Source organism: Asterias amurensis, chromosome 6 (genome assembly GCF_032118995.1).
Source record: "Asterias amurensis chromosome 6, ASM3211899v1".
Taxonomy (NCBI): domain Eukaryota; kingdom Metazoa; phylum Echinodermata; class Asteroidea; order Forcipulatida; family Asteriidae; genus Asterias; species Asterias amurensis.
In genome coordinates this window covers 5,899,011-5,918,422 of record NC_092653.1, presented here as the reverse complement: position 1 = coordinate 5,918,422, position 19,412 = coordinate 5,899,011, and the positions used below count along the sequence as shown (strand labels likewise).

At 37.2% G+C, this 19,412-nt stretch overlaps 2 protein-coding genes across 6 annotated transcripts in view; one reads left to right on the top strand and one right to left on the bottom strand.

Annotated features, from left to right (window-relative positions):
• Positions 1-11,486, top strand: part of LOC139938943 (rabphilin-3A-like) — a 58,924-nt gene extending 47,438 nt beyond the window's left edge. For all 4 annotated transcript variants that reach the window (XM_071934617.1, XM_071934619.1, XM_071934618.1 and 1 more), the window contains 6 exons: positions 349-458; positions 1,132-1,258; positions 3,057-3,211; positions 3,818-3,899; positions 4,472-4,568; positions 5,060-11,486. In XM_071934617.1, the coding sequence (XP_071790718.1) occupies positions 349-458; positions 1,132-1,258; positions 3,057-3,211; positions 3,818-3,899; positions 4,472-4,568; positions 5,060-5,187 (699 nt within the window). In that variant the 3' untranslated portion in view covers positions 5,188-11,486. The remainder of the gene's footprint in view (positions 1-348; positions 459-1,131; positions 1,259-3,056; positions 3,212-3,817; positions 3,900-4,471; positions 4,569-5,059) is intronic.
• A 731-nt stretch (positions 11,487-12,217) lies between these two features.
• On the bottom strand, positions 12,218-18,804 carry LOC139939139 (uncharacterized). Of its 2 annotated transcripts, XM_071934891.1 has the most exons (7): positions 18,679-18,804; positions 17,691-17,792; positions 17,235-17,261; positions 16,465-16,576; positions 15,698-15,790; positions 15,266-15,349; positions 12,218-14,851 (listed from the first exon to the last, which is right to left on the bottom strand). In XM_071934891.1, the coding sequence occupies exons 1-7, from the start codon at positions 18,681-18,683 to the stop codon at positions 14,765-14,767; spliced, it is 510 nt and encodes a 169-aa protein (XP_071790992.1). In that variant the 5' UTR covers positions 18,684-18,804; the 3' UTR covers positions 12,218-14,764. The 2 variants fall into 2 exon arrangements, with proteins under 2 accessions (XP_071790992.1, XP_071790993.1); XM_071934892.1 differs by lacking the exon at positions 17,235-17,261.
• Positions 18,805-19,412: the final 608 nt, after the last annotated feature.

Sequence of the window (19,412 nt, the reverse complement as noted above, 5' to 3'; positions counted from 1 at the left end):
ACACGGTCGGCCATTTATGGGAGTCAAAATTTTGACCCCCATAAATGGCCGACGTGTTAGTCGACGAGGTAAAAGGAAAACCACGCAATTTTGAGGTATGTTTGTGTGGATCATTGTATTCTACTTTTACAACATCTTTCTACTCATATGCATTTTATGAAAAACGGTTACAAACGCTTTTCAAAAACCAACTCGACCGATCCAAGGCAACGTGTTCCTTTAAGTAGTTCTTACTTGAAAACTTGTTGGTGGCTTAATATGGCTCTAAAAGAACTGGTACTTCATTTTGTTTTTATTTTAAGTTTTGTTTCAGTGTATAAATGGCTTGTGTTTTTTCCTTCTGCACAGTCCACTAAGCTGAGAACCAAGACAGTTCACAAGACTCTGGATCCCAAGTTCAACGAGACCCTGACGTACTATGGGATTACAGACGATGATCTCTGCAAGAAGACCCTCAGGTATGTAGGTTGTCGGCGTGTCAGGGCCGAGCAGATAAGAGCTCCGGACTCAAGCTCTGGTTATTTTGTTAAGAGTGTGGGTTCGAGCCCTGTTGTGACACTTGTATCCTTAACACTTAACCATTATTGCTTTGTCTTTTGGATGGGACATAAAACTGTATGCCACAGCAGTAATAACAATAATGATATTTAGTTTGTTATATAGCGCTTCTCCCAAAGCGCTTCACATTATTACCCCTGGTCACTGGGCCTTAAATCATTCCTTAAACCATCTCAGCGCCCTGGGGACGATACAGCCTTTTGCAACAAATGCGCTACTCGGCTAAATCAATGACAAGAACCATCTCTGCCCTCACAGGTTCCCATTTTACTCCTGGGTGGAGAGAAGCTTATGGTTAAGTGTCTTGCTCAAGGAGACAAGTGTCACTACCGGGATTCAAATCCACATGTAGGTTGCAACATTCCACTGGTGGCAGTTGATTTGGGTCGATATCCCAAATCAGTTCGTCACTTTGAAGTGATGTTAGGTGATCTCTCATGAATGTGAAATTTGATTCTGGTGCCACCATACCCTGAGTTTAGTCTACCAGACCACTGGGCTGCGACCCTCTACCCCTACCTCGGAGGCGAATAATTGTCTAGTCATCCATTCTCTAAACTCTTTTTTTTTCAGACTGTCTGTCCTGGATGAGGATAAGTTTGGCCACAATGACTTCATTGGGGAGTACCGCCTGCCCCTACGTAAGCTGACGCCACACACCACCAAGAGCATGAGTGTGTATCTAGAGAAACAATTGCCGGTAAGCCAACATCAATTTGCACGCCGTGGATTTAAACGTTGAGAGGGCAAGGCCATTTTCATTTTTAAAAGGGTTCTTTCACCATGTTCACTGGGACATTGGCCTTTTTGAGATATGGCAGACATTTAAAGACACATTGTCAAAGACTAGTCTTCACAGTTGGTTTATCTCAACATATGCGTAAAATAACAATCCTGTGAAAATTTGAGCTCAATCGGTCGTTGAAGTTGCAAGATATTAATGAAAGAAAAAAACACCCTTGTCGCACCATGGTCACACGAAGTTGTGTGCTTTTAGATGCTTGATTTCGAGACCTCAAATTGTAAAACTGAGGTCTCAAAATCAAATTTGTGGAAAGTTACTTCTTTCTCGAAAACTACTTCACTTCAGAGGGAGCTGTTTCTCACAATGTTTTACGCTATCAACCTCTCCATATTAATCATAATCAAGAAAGGTTTTGTTATAATAATTATTTTGAGTAAATACCAATAGTGTCCACTGCCTTTAAGAGTGCACTGCTTGGTTTGGGTTTATACAGAAATTTATCCAAAGCTAATAAGTTGTAGCATTGTGTCTGCCATATCTCATAAAGGCTCATGGACTCCGTATCCTGAATTTGACAAAACAATTCTCAAGAGCAAAGGGGAGGCCCAGGCTCACGCCCCAAGTTCTGTTTGTTGTGATGTACAGAGTCTATAGTGCTGTTAAAATTCATTATTTTAAATTACCAGGTTTGCTTTTTGCCATGTGTTTTATGTGTAACCATAATCTTTTGATATTTAATTGCATTGCCTTTTGAAAATTTGGCTTTTAATATTGATCTTTCTCATGCTGATCATACAGTGAATTTTGATGCACTTTCTCCATAACATAATTATGTGTGTGTATATTTACTGCTACATTTTATTCTTCTGATGCATTTTATTGTAATTGATTGTTTTAATTTAATTCTATGTTCAAATCTACCCATGTGTCTTTTATTTTGTGTATAAACTGCATTTTCACCCTGTGCTTATACCGTTGTTCTAGAATTGTGTTAGAGTATGCTCCTTGAATACCGATTACCTTTCCGTACACAGATCTAATCAGCGGGGAGACTTTTGTGGATGATAGAGGGCGGTAGACTTACCGGGTTTATCCATTGTTCTTAGAATCGGCACATGCTCTGAATCATATAGGGCCTTTTTGAAACCACGTCATCGGCTTTGGCTCCATTTGTAATTTGTCAAAAAAAGGAGTACAGCTTTGGTCAGTGCCTGGACTGGAGCTGAAGCTTGAGCCCTGGTTTGGCAAACAGCCTTAGAAACATTGGAAGTTTACCTGTAGGGGGGGCTAGTGACCCCCTACATGTTTTCATTCCAGCATTCAAGCATAAGTGAATCGTACGTTTCTTTATATTATACAGTGTATGTGGTTGTAATATATTTTGGGAAATTATTCTTATATTCAAGGTTATAGGTCAATGTTTATTTGTATTCACTGATTTCCAACGGCGTTTTGAGTGGTCCAGTTTGAGTTTCATGTAGTATTATTATCCAAATATAGTTCATGCATTGTTTACAATTCATATTGCCCTTATAGTTGCTGTATACTTAACAAAATAATAATTGGAAACAGTCGCAATTCATATTTTTTAGTTTGTACATTATCAAGGCCTAGATTATTTAAATGAGACTTTCACATTCCAGCATTTTTTTTTTTTTTTTAAAGGAAGTTTAAATTTCACCTAATGCTAAAGAGAGAGAAAAACCTCTCATCATTTCTTCAAATAACATCTTCGTCTTGTCCTCATCTGTAGCTTGAGAAGGACGATGAGTTGATCGGAGAGAGAGGCAAGATCTTAACGACCCTCAAGTACGTCAAGAGCAAACAGCAGCTGGTGGTTGGGATCGTGAGATGTGCTGGCCTCGCCGCTATGGACAACAACGGTTACTCCGATCCATACGTTAAAGTGTGAGTGCCAGCATAGAGTTATACATAAGAACTAGAGGGCGCACTGGTGACGCTGCGCGCACAAACGCATCAGGACAGTAAGAAGACACGCGCAACATTTTGTAAGATTGACATTGTAAGCGCATTAAATATGATGTACACGTCGGTGTGTGCGTATGATAAACACACTCTATGCAATGTATTTTTTCTTCAACTTACAAAACGGCCGCACGCCGGTCCGTCTAACTAGTCCAGTGCACACTCTAGCTCTTAGATATACCTCTATGAAGTGCAATTGATATTTTGGACCGCACAAGAGCACTTTTCAACAGCGAGTTTTCTTATTTGTCACAATAGGAAATCTTAAAGTCCACTTCAGAGACCCACTTCACTGTTAACTTACGAATGCACAATTCCCTCGTCAGTATCGTCCCTTTGCGGACTCTAAAAATTACCCTTGATTTGGGGGATTCAATGGGTAACTTTTTAAGGGGCACCGAGGCCATGAACAGGGGCAACATATGCCATGACTCTCTGTGGTCATCACAACTTAACACTGCAGTTCCTCCTTACTAGGATCCTGACTTGTCTTATCCCTGTTTGTTTTACTTATTGCCTCCACTGCAGATACTTGAAGCCAGATGCTGGCAAGAAGACAAAGCACAAGACATCCACCAAGAAGAGGACGCTCAACCCTGAGTTTAATGAGGTTGGTCAACTGAATACATCCAGAAGCTTTACTTTTCATCTTTGCCAATGATTCCTTGCAAAATGTTGTCATAAACTACTTCTATTTTGTGGTCAAACAACTGCACCGATCCATTGAGCTCCATCGACCAATCACCATCAAGGTTCTCATAGTTAGCTCAGTGATTTGGTGTTGTTGGTCTGTAGTTCAGAAAGCACTCACAGTGATTTGGAGAACTTCGGCCAAAACTCTGCCAAAGTATGCTAGAATCTCGGAGCGCTCAGACTTGCCTCCCACATGAAGCCAAATTTAATGACGAACAATGGTGGCAACAAGGGATTTTACACGGCAAGTTTTCCAGAACCTGTTGTCCCACTTTGTACAAGTGAAGCATATTGAGCATTACTCACAGTGGAAAGTCTGGGTGGACATAAATGTCAGCCAAGTTGTTCCTGCCGTTAAAAAAAATCTGACGTGTTATTGTTAAAACCACAAAGGTGTACAGTCACTTGCGTCCCATATATGCGTGGTGTTCCGCTGTGAGAAACATTGGGCTAGTATTCTCATGTTTTGTCTTATGTTTTGACCTGTAGGAGTTTCACTATGAGGTAGCACACAGTGATCTAGCTAAGAAGACTCTGGAGATCACTGTATGGGACAAGGATCTTGGCAAACACAATGACTACATCGGTAAGTTATCATGATTGGTCTCAGTCTCCAGACGGTGGCTAGCGGCAAGCTAGTCGAATCGTCGAGATCGATTAAGAACTTACTCCGCGGTAGTGAAGTTAATCATGAGAAGTCCCCTCGATCCATTATAGCGTAAGTAGTAGTCCCGGCTGATTTCCTACCTTCTGCCCAGGTTGTAGTTAAAAAGCAGGACAGTTCTTTTAAGAACTGAGAAGTCTCCTGAATTTTAAAAATCTACCCTGCGGTAGTAGAGAAGTATCCCAAATTACGAAATATCAAGTCCATGGTAGTAGAATATTGTTATAGTACATAATCTACCCAGCAAGTAGATACACATATGGTGTTTCTGCAAACCAAATATATATTTGATACCTCACCATGCAACGCCTCAATTACTATATAGGCCGGAGTAATTACCTTTAATTGCTTGCTTCTCATTTGTTTTTTTTTTAATTTTCCCGCCACCAAACTTGTTGATTTTTATCCTCCAGGTGGTCTTCAGCTGGGCATCAACTGCAAAGGAGAGCGTCTACGCCACTGGTTTGAGACGCTCAAGAACACAGACAGGAAGTTTGAGCGTTGGCATACACTGTCTGACGAGATCTTTACTGACGACTGAGCGGTCGAACCCTCCCCCCTTCCTCCCCATCGATGTTCAGCTTAGAATATATCTACCAGTTAATCCCTTACGAGGCAGTACGTAAGCAGCATCCAGCAACAGAGTTCTGCATTCTCTCCGGCGACGATCAGAGCATATACGGACCGAAACGCTGAGTCGTTGACTTATGAAAAAATAACTTAGGGTAACCAGGGTAAACTGTACAATGAAAAGAACTCACCTATAGTTCAACTCAATTCATTGCAACTCACCCATAATGTACTGTAAACTTTCTTGCAGTGAAATATAAAACTCACCTACTCTAAACTGTTTTATGAAAAGAACTCACAAACTGTTTTATGAAAAGAACTCACCTACAATGTAACTCATTTCATTGCAACTTACCCATATTGTACTGTAAACTCTCTTGCAGTGAAACGCTTGGGTTGAAGCTCCCCCATATTTCACTGCAAGCTCTCTTGCAGTGAAATATAAAACTCACCTACATGTACTCTAAACTGTTTTATGAAAAAGAACTCACCTACAATGTAACTCGCTTGGGTTGAAGCTCGCCCATATTGTACTGTAAACTCTCTTGCAGTGAAATATAAAACTCACCTACTCTAAACTGTTTATGAAAAGAACTCAACTATAGTGCAACTCGTTTCATTGAAACTCACCTGTAATGTACTGTAAACTCTCTTGCTGTGAAACCAGTCAGCAGCGAAATATAAAACTCACATAAGCTAAACTGTTTTATGAAAAGAACTCACCTACTGTGCAACTCGTTGAAACTCACCCATATTGTACTGTAAACTCTCTTGCAGTGAAACCCGCCAGCAACGAAATATAAAACTCACCTACTCAAAACTGTTTTATGAAAAGAACTCACCTACAGTTCAACTCGCTTGGATTGAAACTCACCTACAGTGAAGTATTTTGCGTTAAAACTCAGCAGCAATGAAACTCACTTCTAGTGAGTTTCATTTTGCGGTAAAAGTCACTTGCTTTGTATCTCACAATGAAACAAACTGGTACCAATATGTGACAGAAAGCATGTAAAGTTTAGTACATGCTTTAAAAAGTGTTATCGTTTTTTGCTGTTGATGAGAAACTTCTAAATAAATGCAGATTTTAAATAATATTTGTACAATACTTAAGTAGCTTTCTTGTGGAGTAGTTTTAGCGTTAAAAATAGAAGTGCAATTTCAAGTAGAAGGCAGTGGGCAAATTATTTGACACTGTCGCCAATTTTAATATTTTTTATTCAATGTTTTGAAAGCAAACAACTAGATTAACCTGTACATAAAAAAGAGATCTTGTGAATTTTTATACAAAAGGAATAGAACTTCTCCTTTCTGTGATTTAAATGTTTTTTGGTGAATTCGTCTTGGTCCCCCAAAAATGTGGAATTTACAAAATGTTAAATATATGTAAATAAGATAAAAGTATGCTATTTAGTACAGTCCCAGAGATTATTGTTGTAAATGTCCATGGCCCAATTTCATAGAGCTGCTAAGCGCCAATATTTGCTTAGCATGAAATTTCTTCCTTGATTAAAACAGGATTACTAACCAAATGTCCATTTGTTGCATATTGCTTGTTGCTGGTGTTCAGCTGTTGTTTGCTTAGTCTGAGATCACGTGGAAATTTGGTTGGTAATCTTGTTTTTATCAAGGATTTTTTTTTATGCTTAGCAAATTTTTGTGCTTAGCAGCTCTATGCAATTGGGCCAATGTCTTTGACGATGTAAACAATTAAGTGAAATTTAAAGACTCAATAAATCGATGAGTTGATTTGAAGGAATCTCCTTGAAGAAACCAATCTCGCTGAATGAGAATTGATCTTTTTTTAATACCATCACTTGGCGTTTAAGAAATGTATTCACATTTCGTTTCAAAGAAATTAATCCACCTTTGAATTTTGATTTATTCTATAAATTGACACATGTGTCTTTCAATCATGTGTCAATCACTAATTGATTTTTAATACACAAAAATATATGTATACTATACCTCATTTATTAATATTTTTTCATTCGTAAATATAAACAAAAATCTTCATGTTATCGGTTACCAAGTATTCAATTAAAAATTTGACGATTGAAGAAGTTTTCAAACAGAGTATATTTATAAATAATTTAATTTGATAGTTTATTAATTTATTGAAACAAACCGTCACATTTTGGTTTTACATTTGATCGTTGTTATAAAATTATAGTATTCATTCTTTAGAGAATCCACCTCTGACTTGAAATTTATTCTACTTGAGATGAAATGATAGTTAATTTATTAATTTATTCAGAGGCAATTTCACATAAATCTACTAGTTCAAATTTATTGATTTGTCGTTCAGACATATTTTGACTTCATTCCTAACTTGTATATAATTAGTTCCAAACAAAACTATGTCAAAATTTCTCTAATCACCTATTTATTTTGGAAAATGTAACCAGTTCTGCTTGACCAAAATGAACCATGGTACAAAGACCAGAAAATTTATTATCGCCAGATGTTTTAGACCAAGCAGGGTCTTTCTCGAAGGCTAAACAAAGACTGCTGTGGTCGAAATTTAACTCTTTGCAACTCATTTATTTATCGCCCCAAAAATACAAAGAAACCTGATCTATGATTGTTTAAATTGTTAAAACAAAAAGAGTGAACCAATCATTGTTCAGAAGCATTAAAGTTCTTTTTGTAGGAACATGTATAAACGTTGTACTATTTCAACTCAAAAGTCAAACAAGTGGATATATAAATTAACATATCAATTAAATGTACTATGTGACTACTGCAGTTTTATTAATAATTTTTTTTGTCACTTTGGCCCAATTTTTGACAGTTATTAAACTCCCTGAGCAGTGACAAATACTGAGCAGCCTTTGTTACAGATTGGTTGTGGCTGTGGTTGGCCAGCAGATCCTGTCGGGTTGTGCTTTAGTTAGCAAAGTTGTTAAACGATGATTTTGAGCTGAAACAGTTTATTGAATTCTGCCGCAGACTGCAGCTTTATCTGAGAGGTTCCCTGTATACAACTGTAGGAATGTTGTGCTTTTTCATGAAAGGGACCATACCATTTTCCTCTCTAGCCTTCTGTGTGGCCACACTGGCTTTGGCTCCTTCGTTTAGTCAAAACAGATTCGCTCATTCTCCAGGTTAATTGTCAATGGTTAGAGCCTATAATGGTAAATAATTTATGAAATATTATATACAAAGTTGATTGATAAACAGACACAGCATATATAAATACAGATATAAAATATATTTATCTAGCGGATCATTTACCTAAATTTCTTTATAGTACTCTTTATTTGTATTCGATTATTGGAAACTTCAGTGATGTTTTCACTTGTACTGTCTTAAAGGTATTTCCCCTTCCCCATGACAGAGTCTCTATCTTAATACTAAGGAGAGATGCGTCACGGACGAAACCAAGGGTTCGGAACTAAATCGGGTAAAAACCAAAGCAGATTTGTAGTTTATTGTGTGTTTGTAAGGTTTTAAAAATTGTCCCTGAGACTCACTAGGCAGTCCCCAGTGCCACCCTGTTGACTGCCCCCTGGAGACTGTCCATTCTTGCGGGTGTGATGGTCCCTCGTATTGACAGAAAGGCCAATTGGGGTTTCTTTTGTGGATGAGATTTTAAAGTTTGTCCGTGGGGTTACTTATACCATGGATTGATAGCGATGCAGTACTAAAGTATAAAGTATACCGTTGATTAGTGCATCTTATATTAAAATATCATGTTGCCATTTCTTCTGATGACGTGTATGGTTGTAATCCATCCACTTGTATTAAGTGGTGGTTTAAAGGCAAATTTTCTCAAAATATTCCTTTTATTTTGTACATTATGGTTATATTCTTGGCCACGTTGCGAGGTACCAGTATCATACTTGTCAAGGCAGAGTTTGGTAACCAGTGAAGCGCCATCTTAGACTCAAGAATACCCCTAGAGTAACAATAAACCACTGTATCCAGACCTTGCACAAAATAAAACATAAACTGTTCGCTAAAAGTATATACAGAGACTTAAAGTTTTATAATGTGCCATAACTGTAAAAAGAGAAACATATAAAAAGGGATAAAACCCTGGTGTTTAGTCTATTAAAAAAGTTTCAAGTTAATATACTACTACAGGTGGATTAAGACCTATTGTTTCATGGACTTACATGTATTGTCAAACGTTAAACTGTCTCATTTTAGTCAAGTATTTTACCCTTGACTTATCGGGGGTCGATTACACAAAGGTACTCCTGAGTAAGGACGAGTAACTCGTCCTGACTCGAGACTAGTCTTAACTCTTTGTGAAATCTACCCAAGAAGATGAAACTAATATTTGATATAATGATAAGTGTATAGTTTCCCCAAACTTTATCTAGAGGGGTGTTTTTTGTTTAAAATGTAAGAAAGAACCAGTACTGCATTGTGTAATTGAAAAAGTACTCACCGGTGGGTGTTTTCTTAAAGGCACTGTACACGTTGGGTAATTGTCAAAGACCAGTCTTCTCACTTGATGTATCCCATCATAAGCATAAAATAACAAGCCTGTGAAAGTTTGGGCTCAATCGGTAATCGAAGTTGCAAGAAAATGATGAAAGAAAAAACACCCTTGTTGGACGAACTTGTGTGCTTTCAGATAGGAATAAAACACTTCTAGCTAGAAGTATTTTGTTATTTTAGTGAGAAATTACCTCTTTCTCAAAAACTACGTTACTTCAGAGGGAGTCGTTTCTCACAATGTTTTTAACTATCAACAGCTCTCCAATGCTCGTTACCAAGTCAGTTTTTAAGTTAATATTTGTTTTGAGTAATTACCAAACGTGTACCTTCCCTTTAATTTTTAATTGTAGAGGGCGTACTTAGTAATTTAACAGTACTGCTAAGTAAAGATATCGGCAGATTAACAAATTGGCTTAGCACATACAGGTTATCAAACTGTATGACACTGAATCTGACATTTCATAATGGCCCAGGAAATGGGTTAAACTGCCCAAGTTTAAACAAAAATACAATTTTTAACTCTTTTAGCGGTCAGTGTGACCCAGACATGGGTCTAGAACCTGGAACCCGGGTAAATTCTAGACTTGATTCAAGTCCCGTTCTCGTACGGGAGGTTCTTAAGCATACCCCGCCGCCGTCAAAATGTAGCTAGTCCCGAGAATGGAACAGGTTGGGGAATGCAGAATATCACAAAACAATAGTTTTCTGATATTGGCACGGGATTGGGACTTGAGTCAAGTCTAGGTAAATTCTTATCCGAACTGTTACGAGTGTTATTAAAATTGACCCAAGATGTTTAAGCTGTCTTGGTAATATTGTTATTATAATAACTACAGCGTAAATCAATGGTTAAAATTCTCATTAATGGCTCATTCAAATGTATTTTTGTATTCAGATATATTGAATATTCTATATTAATAGACTATAACAATTATTACATAATATAGCTGGTATTTATAAAGCGATGGATGCCGTTTTAGGATTACATGCGGTCAATGGTAACTTGATGTTGTGCTGTGGGCAATTTATGCATTATTAGTACTTCTTGTAAAAAGAAACTAAAAACTTGATCGCGAAATTTATCGTAGCACAAAGCCATTTGCGGTTTAGATTTTGGATAATGATGAGGAAGACTTGACACTTGTTTTCTGAACAGATTTTTTTCAGAAATTACGAATTATTTTCCCGAGAAACTGTACCAACAAAAAACATGTCGTTGATGATAGTAAGTGTTAGGTGGTTCTGTTATGTCTCTGTAACAAAACAGTAAATTTTACTATATATTATTGAAAGAAGAAAAAAAGTGGCCTTTCCAGTGTTCAGTGTAGACAAATCAAACATTGTAAAAAAAAAGTTCCTGGTGTTTTTTTTTTATAACCACAATAGAAAAGTAGTCATCGTTAATCTATAGAGTAGACCAGATCATGTGCCAACTAAAGTAACTCTTGTCCTTTTAACAAACTATTCTGAGGTTTAGAAATCATACCCTTGTCGCAGAAGAAAAACCCAACTTCACGGCTTCAAAACGATGTGAAGAAATTAATTCATGTATCTTAATGTGGAAGGTGGTCTGTGTAACTAAAAATGAAATGTGACAAAATTTGCATGAATTAGAGAAAACATTCCACCCTCTTTTGTTACAATACTGTATAATAATAATGTTGTATGATTATAACTAGGCCTATATTACTGGTACATTGGAGTGCATTCATTTCTAATAGTGTCTTGTGTAGGGTAATACGTTTATCACGAGTAATGGCATTGCGTTCACGAAATAGTGCAGTATCGAATAGTGCAGTATCGAATAATAAATAAATCAAATGCCGATGCTACACCGAGTTTGTTGTTTGTTGTTTATTTGTTTGTTGTTTGTTAGTTTAGATGATCTTTCCGTCAAGGGAACTCGGTAAACTCACACACAAAGCTGGAAACAGCCAATCTCCCCCCATACGTCTTTGAAAATGATCAGACAAATCAAGAGGATGTGACTCAGTATAGACGACAAAACGGTTTTCTAAAAAATTATATTTCCAAGTATTGGGATATGATAAAACAGATTGTGTGAGCTTCGTAATTGGGAACTTCTGTCAGGGATGAGAAGTGTTATAACTTTTGTTTTATGTCTCTGGCGACACAGAGTTAGCTGTTACTTCTGTAGATACAAGGACATCCTGCTCTTTAGGAAGAAACTATAAATAAATAGTTAACTTGCGTATACAACCATGTGTAAATCTCTGAAAAGAGCCGGTTTGGTATCGACGTTTCGAACAGTATACTCTGCTCGACTTCAGGAGCAGATACTGTTCGAAACGTCGATACCAAACCGGCTCTTTTCAGAGCCAACACTTATCGCCCATAGAGATTTACACATGGTTGTACCCGCAAGTTCACTATTTTATAGTTTCTTCTTATTTCTCCACACCATGCAAAGCTTCAGACAATATACTTATCCTGCTCTTTGGTATAGTTACTGAGAATGCACTCTAGTGTAAACGAACCACACAAGAATAATTCACAAAATGAGACACAATGTTGGTTTTTAGATATTGATTTATTCCTATATAAACATACTTTAATTACTGCAGTAATAAGTGTTTCCGAACTTAAATAAAAACCAGGGTTCATGTGAATGGACAGTGAGAGAACACTGGTTCTTGGTATGGGGCTACAACGATGTAGAATCTCATCCAAGCTGAGTCAAAATAACCAATGGGGATTTTTACCCCGTGAAAGGTCCTTCTGTAGAAAATAAAAAACTGGTGGAATTTCTCATCACCGAATAGTTAAATAGTTCAATCCCGTTATGTCTGAATTTGTCTAGATTTTATGATTCCCAACTGGTCTTATATACGCCAGAACAACCACTTGCAGTTTGAAGCGTGTGATTGACAGATGAGCCTAATTATGCAAAACTGGTTCCATGATTTTGATTTGTGAATCAAAATCATGACGGTTACGATTATACAAAACACCTTTAAGATGCCAAGAAACAAGATGGTTCAAATCAATCTCTTAAAGAAAACCAAAGCAGTTATCAAATTCTATTAAGTTTTACCTATTCTTAGATCTTGTTCATAATACCCAGACCAGTAGTATAACCGCATATGAGTAGGGGAGGGGGAAGTCATATAAGGTCAACTGATGTCAAAGTTCACGTGCTGATCTCACGAGTTCATTGACCTTTACGAAACCCCTTTTTCGAATCTCTCAACTGATTTTTCTGACAAGCTTCTTGAGAAATGACCCGATGGTAACTTGGGGGACACACTCCTCCCTTCCTATCCCATTTAGCTACAGTACTGGTTTACTCACCATGGCTTTGAGTAAACTCAAGCTGGTGTTCGGACTAAAACAATAGAATTGTGTGCGTTTGGTGACTTCAAATTCCTTCAATCCAAAATGTATAATCGCTATATGAATGGCAATCTTTACTGGTTGAAAGAAAGCCACCGGTAGTTTATTTCTGTCTGTTTCGAGTTATGGCACGACAGAGCAAAAATTACCGGTTATAATATAAAATATCATTCGCAGATGACAACTAAAAAATAAATAATGAATGAGACATTGAAGTCTCCATCACACCCCTATGTGTGGTAAATACTGAGTACAATGTGTGTACAGATGAATGGGACTTGCATGACAGTGATTTATGCTGAATCTACTTAGAAGACAAAAAGTTCCACATCCGAAAGACAGAACTCAAAAACGTCTCTTGCTATTTTGAATTTCTTGGAGAGAAAATGGAAGAGTCCGTTGTGGGATCTGTGGGAAGAGTAGATACTGGAATCTACTCTTGAATTTCAAAACGAAGTTACTGTGAGATTGCAACGTGGGCTGGCTCCAGGGCTGACCGGCTCAAGTCCAAGTCATTGCCGATGGTCGGGGAAGCAGTGTAATAGAACAGGTTCTTAGATTCGAAAAGAACATTTAATTGTTTTGAAAAAAAAAAAACGTTTTTTAAAAAGAACAAATTGATTGAAAAAAAAAAATGTTTTGAAAAAAAAATTGTGAAAAAAATTCTTTGAAAACAAATGGTTTGAAAAAAATGGTTTGAAAGAAAAAACTTTGAAAAAAAAACTTTGAAAACAAGTTTTAAAAAAACCTGAAAATATTAGTATGCTCTTACCTTGAGAACGAAAAAAAAAATTGTAGTTGAGAGATCTTGAAAAAAGTACGCTACTCTTGTCAAGTTCAAGTGATGAAATGAAAAATATGCGCAATAATTTCATTTCAAATATCAGTCTCAAAACAGAAGTCGATTGGCTTAAATTCCTTGTTTGAATTGAAAAGTGACACTCAAGCTCTGAAGTTGAATGCGGATATTTATACAAGAAGGACAGACAGATTATTGATGTGGTTGCTATGCAGTGGCATCCAGATGCTCAGCTCAAGAAAGTCAGGAAAAAATGCAAGTTATCAGGAAGAATTCTCAAAGACGAAGTCTGTGCTCGAAGTACGGCTAATGGTTTGCCTCGCTATGAATTCCAGGAACCAAAGCGAGACAAAAATAAAACACCGCACCCCTAGAGAAATAAATCCGGAGGAACTTTGAGAATAAAACCCAAGAATTTGACATTTTTCTTACAATCGAGCTTTAACAAATGAAGACAATCAAGTTTTCTGCCTTATCCTTCTTAACCCAGATCTCAACAAAAACAATTTGATAAGCCAACCGATTTATGATTTTTAAACATCAAGTACAAGAAATATCTAATTCATATAAACCCACCTGAATAAATTTCAAACAAAACGACCGGCCGAAAAAAAAATGGTCTTGAAGTTTCCTAGATTAAATTAAATTAGTTTGCCTAATTGCACTTTTGGTGCACCGATTTCCTATAATAATTAAGTCTATTATCTTGAAAAGAAATGTCGAAAAAAAATGTCGGAAAAAATTTGATGTATTTGATCATTACACTGCATGAAATAACAATTGGTCTAAAACAAAGAACCAGCCTTAGAGCCAGCACCAATTTGCACTTACAGGAAGGAAAAAGCATCATCAGCATAAACGACTGTCATTCCTAAAAGCAGCAGTATGTTTATCGAGGACCGTTTTAGAGAAAAGCTAATTCTTGTAAGTGGTGATAAAATATTGTCTAGTTGAGTGGGACGCCCTGATGAAAAAACGCCATCTGCTCAGCGAGCATCTGCTCTTGCAGTTCCTGTGGTACATTGTCAAGGAACTAGAATGGTAAAGAAAACGGAAACGATGGCGGGAAATTCAAAATGGGAAAGCACAGCATGGTGGTGTAGTCAAGTTGAGTATTGAGTGAAGAGAGACACGAGGGTAAAGATTGAAATGGTTATGGGATAGCGGAACTTACATGATTGGGAAAAGATATAATAAATTTTGACTACGTTTTCGAAGAGGTCTCCCATCAAGGACATTGAAAGGCGGAATTCAGAGAAGGTGTGAAAAGAGGGAAGGCAATGTTTTGTTTGGAATATAAAAGATTGAGATTTTCTTTCATTTCTTTGAATGCAAATTCGCCCAAACAAGGCTAAAAGCCACTCTAGTTATTCAGTAAATTGCTAGTAGTATTTACGACTCCAACTAAGACTGATGATTTTTGTCACTGTTGTATTTTTATATTTACCTGGTCTGAGTTAAGGACAACGAAGCCCGGTCCTCCTCCTGGAACCATTCCCAGGAGTTCAGGTTCAGGAGGCTCCTCGGCACCCTGAAAACAAAATCCATCATTTCAGAATGATTTGTTAATTGAGTTGTGAGTTGTAGGCCCATAACACTATGAGTGGAACATTTTTGGCAGCAAATGGAATAGCTTCTCAGTCAACATGTACACTGCCATTGTTTTGTAAGTAACAAGGCTTTTGTGAAACCTTTTTTTTTAATCATACGAGGAGACATAAATATTAAAAATTAGAGTGAACCATTGAATACACGTTTGGTTTCAATAATGACTTTGAACTAATCAAGTTCAAACCCATGTGTCACTGCCTCAGTGAGTGGTGTGAGATTTTAATTTTGATTTTATATTTTGTACGAAATCTGTAATGTTTTTGCTTACATCATCGACCATGTTGAAGTAGACTGCGGGATGAGGTGCCCGGATCGACTGGAGAAGTTCCCGGGCATCGCCCATAGCCTCCATGGGATTGTCCTGCAAAGAGGACCAAAGTGAAAGCACGAGGTCATGTTCCCTGTGGGTATCAACGCTTAAGGAATCAAGATGAAGAAGGGAAAGGCTTCTATGTGTCAATAGACGTGAAAACAGGTTTAGACTTAGTTCTAAAGTTTGTACAATGGACTAAAAAATACATCACTCATTTTAGATGTTTGATTTTTGACTGTATTCATCACAGAGTCGTAACCCCTTACCAACTTTCTCGTTGTAACCCTTCACAAAAAGTTTCTGATATTTGACTAGTTTACTTGAAGGACTTAAAGGTTTAACATTGGGTATGTTACAAAAAAACTTTGATAAGTCAAATTTTGACCTGATATATTTAGTTGTGCATTGAACATTAAGTAGTTTGGCCGTCGGGTGTATATTGATTGAAGATTTATGTTGCTTAGGACCTTTTCGAAACCACGGCTTTTGACAATATTGCGCGTGCTTGGCGTATGTGCTTTGTCCGCTTCAGACGAGAGGACGGAGCCTGAAGCCGAATCTAATGCCGAAGGCGTAGTTTCGAAGAGGGACTTTTGTAAGTTTTCTCTTTGCATGTTTCATCTTTCGCTTGGAGAAGGAAGGGAAATTCACAAAGCGAATTTGTTGTTGCAAGGGGAGAAATTAATCATGAAAGCAAAGACTTGAGTGTAACTTGGACGAACCTTCAACTCCTTCCGAGCCATCTTAATTGCGTTCTTCTTGTCGTTCGTCTTCGGTTTGATCACCTTGGAGAACGCACCACCGTGGAGCATGTCTGCCACATGGCCTGGCAAACTTTGGGGATAAGTATTGAGACAATAAATCAATAATTTACCATATTTTCAAGAAACGCAGAAACATGCAATACAGACCATAAAGGCAATATCGCCATGGGCAACTTCTTCGGGGTCCAATTTCATAGAGCTCAGGCACAAAAACCAGCTAAGCACAGCAAAATTATGCTCTATACTAGAATAAGGCTACCAGTCAAAATTACCATGTTACATAATATACAATCTGTGACTGGTATCGTGCTTATTTATTTCTGCTGAGTGGGATTGTTTTATATTTTTTTTTGTCTAACTACGCATCTCTATATGAAACTGTTCCCTGAAAGAAACCGACTGCACTGCATGAAAAAAGGAGCACTTTCAATTAGCAAAGAAGACACTCTTCCCGCTGTGTTAACTTACTATCCTCGAGAAAATAATAAGAAAACTTCAATATGATTGGAATGGTTAAATTTTTTATTGTCCTCTGGACATCTCTCACACAGAAACAAACTTCTCCTACTCGTACTAATTGTGGGAAAAAAAATTAAAATACACAGAATATAAAATCTTTCAATCTACAATGCTCCAAATGATTGTTACCCGTGTTCTCAGATAAGCAAATTTCTTTCTTTGCATATTATGATAATAAAAACAGTAAATTAATAGGAAGATAGACTCACCCACTATCGACGTCACTTTCCTTTTCACTAAAAGGGACAAATTTCAAGTGGAAATAAAATCAAATAAACAAAATAAGAATCAGATTGATAATGCAAAATAACTTTTCTTAAAGTCAAGATTCTACAATAAATGGAGTCATATTAACGTAACACAATAATCATATCATAATTCTCGTTTCATGTTCTGTTTTCGTTATTTGGCAGTGCCTGTAAACTATAATGCAAGAATGAACAAGTAACATAATAGCTGTAAATTTTCTATGAAAGGAAAGATGGTCACCAGAAAACAACGCAATTTATTATTTTTATTTTCCGTGATATTTGTTTTTGATTTAACTTATCCTGTTTCTTTATTTACGTGTTAATATCCCTTGTACTGTATATTTGATGTAATGTTTATCTTTTTATCAATTTTTTGAGGTTTTGAGGATAATGAATAAATAAATGATTGCTTACATGATCTCCTTTTCATTGTTTTCATCCTCTTGACGTCGATTGAACCAGAAAGCCCCCACGGTGACTGCAGCCGTCACCGCAACCAAGAAGTAACTGAGTTTACTGTTAAATGAAAGTATCAAAATTATTCATGTATTGTCTGACATAAAAGTCAGTTGGCATGTGTAAGATTGTTGGCAATGGTAATGGAAATCATATCAATACACAAAATAGAAATACCAATAATCATAACTCTCTATTGCTTTATTATTTTGTATTATTCTAACACTTAAACAACCATCCCTCCCCTCCCACTCCCTTCAGCTATTCATGCCCAACCGCCATAATTTACTTCTATTCACCAATTCCAAACCATACCCCCCCCCCTTCCAATCCCCAAAATCCAACAAAACTTCTCCTAAGTATAGCGACCAAACCACTATCATATCAGTGTCAGCCACCAACCCATTTTCAATTCAATCCAAACTCACATTTATTATTTCCATACTTCATGAAAGTCAAACAATACAAACCCAAAACAATAGTTTTTAAAGAATATTAACAACAAGATAAGCTCATCTCACAAGGCAGAAAACATTAAACATTGAGGAATTACTAGAAGCCGGGGTTTGAATCACCCAAACCATCTAACGATGTCACCCGCAAAATATTATTCCAAAAAGTCCAAACTCATTGATCCATCAACCACTCACAAACATGCACCACTAATTGTCCTTCAAATCGAAGACATTAATCATCAGCCTAATTCTCAAGTTTTTGAACTATTTATCATCACTCGCACCATAAACATCCACCCAGTATTTCCCCTTGAAACGATCCACCTCAACTATAGTATCCATCATCCCTGCTTAACTTCTTGTCGTTCATCTTAAAGATAAATACACCCTCACACAATCATCTTTAATTATTTATTCCTGCCCGATAATCCTCAGAAAAGTAACCAATCAAAGCAAAGAATTAATGTGTATCGATTAAAAGTATATTTTACCCCATATCTGAGTCTTTCCGCAACAAAATTCACGCTGAGAACTGAAGAAACGTGTATTAACACTGAAAGCTAGCGATGGATGTGATAGTATGACGTAATGTCCAAACACACCAAACTTGTTTCCAGGGTCCAAAAAATTTGCGCGCTCATTGTACTATACCATGTGATCTATGACGCATGAATAAACTAAACATCAGCGCACGATCAGTGAATTATCTCCAGGCGCATGTGCGTTACGTTTTTTTTTGCGCACACATTTTTGACTTGAAGTTTAAAATTTGAACATCATCGGTTTAGATTTGAGCTCCCTAAGCAAACCTACCTCGCGTTTTGAAGCCGTCTGTGCACCAAAACTGTACTTTATAAAAGACTGACATGATGTAGGCCTTCTGTAGGTCCACGACCATCCGCACACCTTTTCTAAAATCCTATTAAATGAAAATGCAGTGAATAATCCGTGAATGTGAAACCGCGATCGTTTATAATGAGACTGTGCCGGCCATGCATGCCAGCTAGGTAAAAAACAACCAACACAAATTTAAACCAAAGTGCGCCGGATGTATTATTTTATACGCAGAAGAGCAGTCGCGTCACCTTGCACAACGCGCGCATGTGCACGCACTAGTAACCTTCTTCCGCTTCTTTGTTTGGCAGTCATAGATGCGTTCTGCGTTTTGCAAGGTATTTAGGTCACTAGGCGCGCCAAATAATGCAACAACGTGCCCGTACGGTCC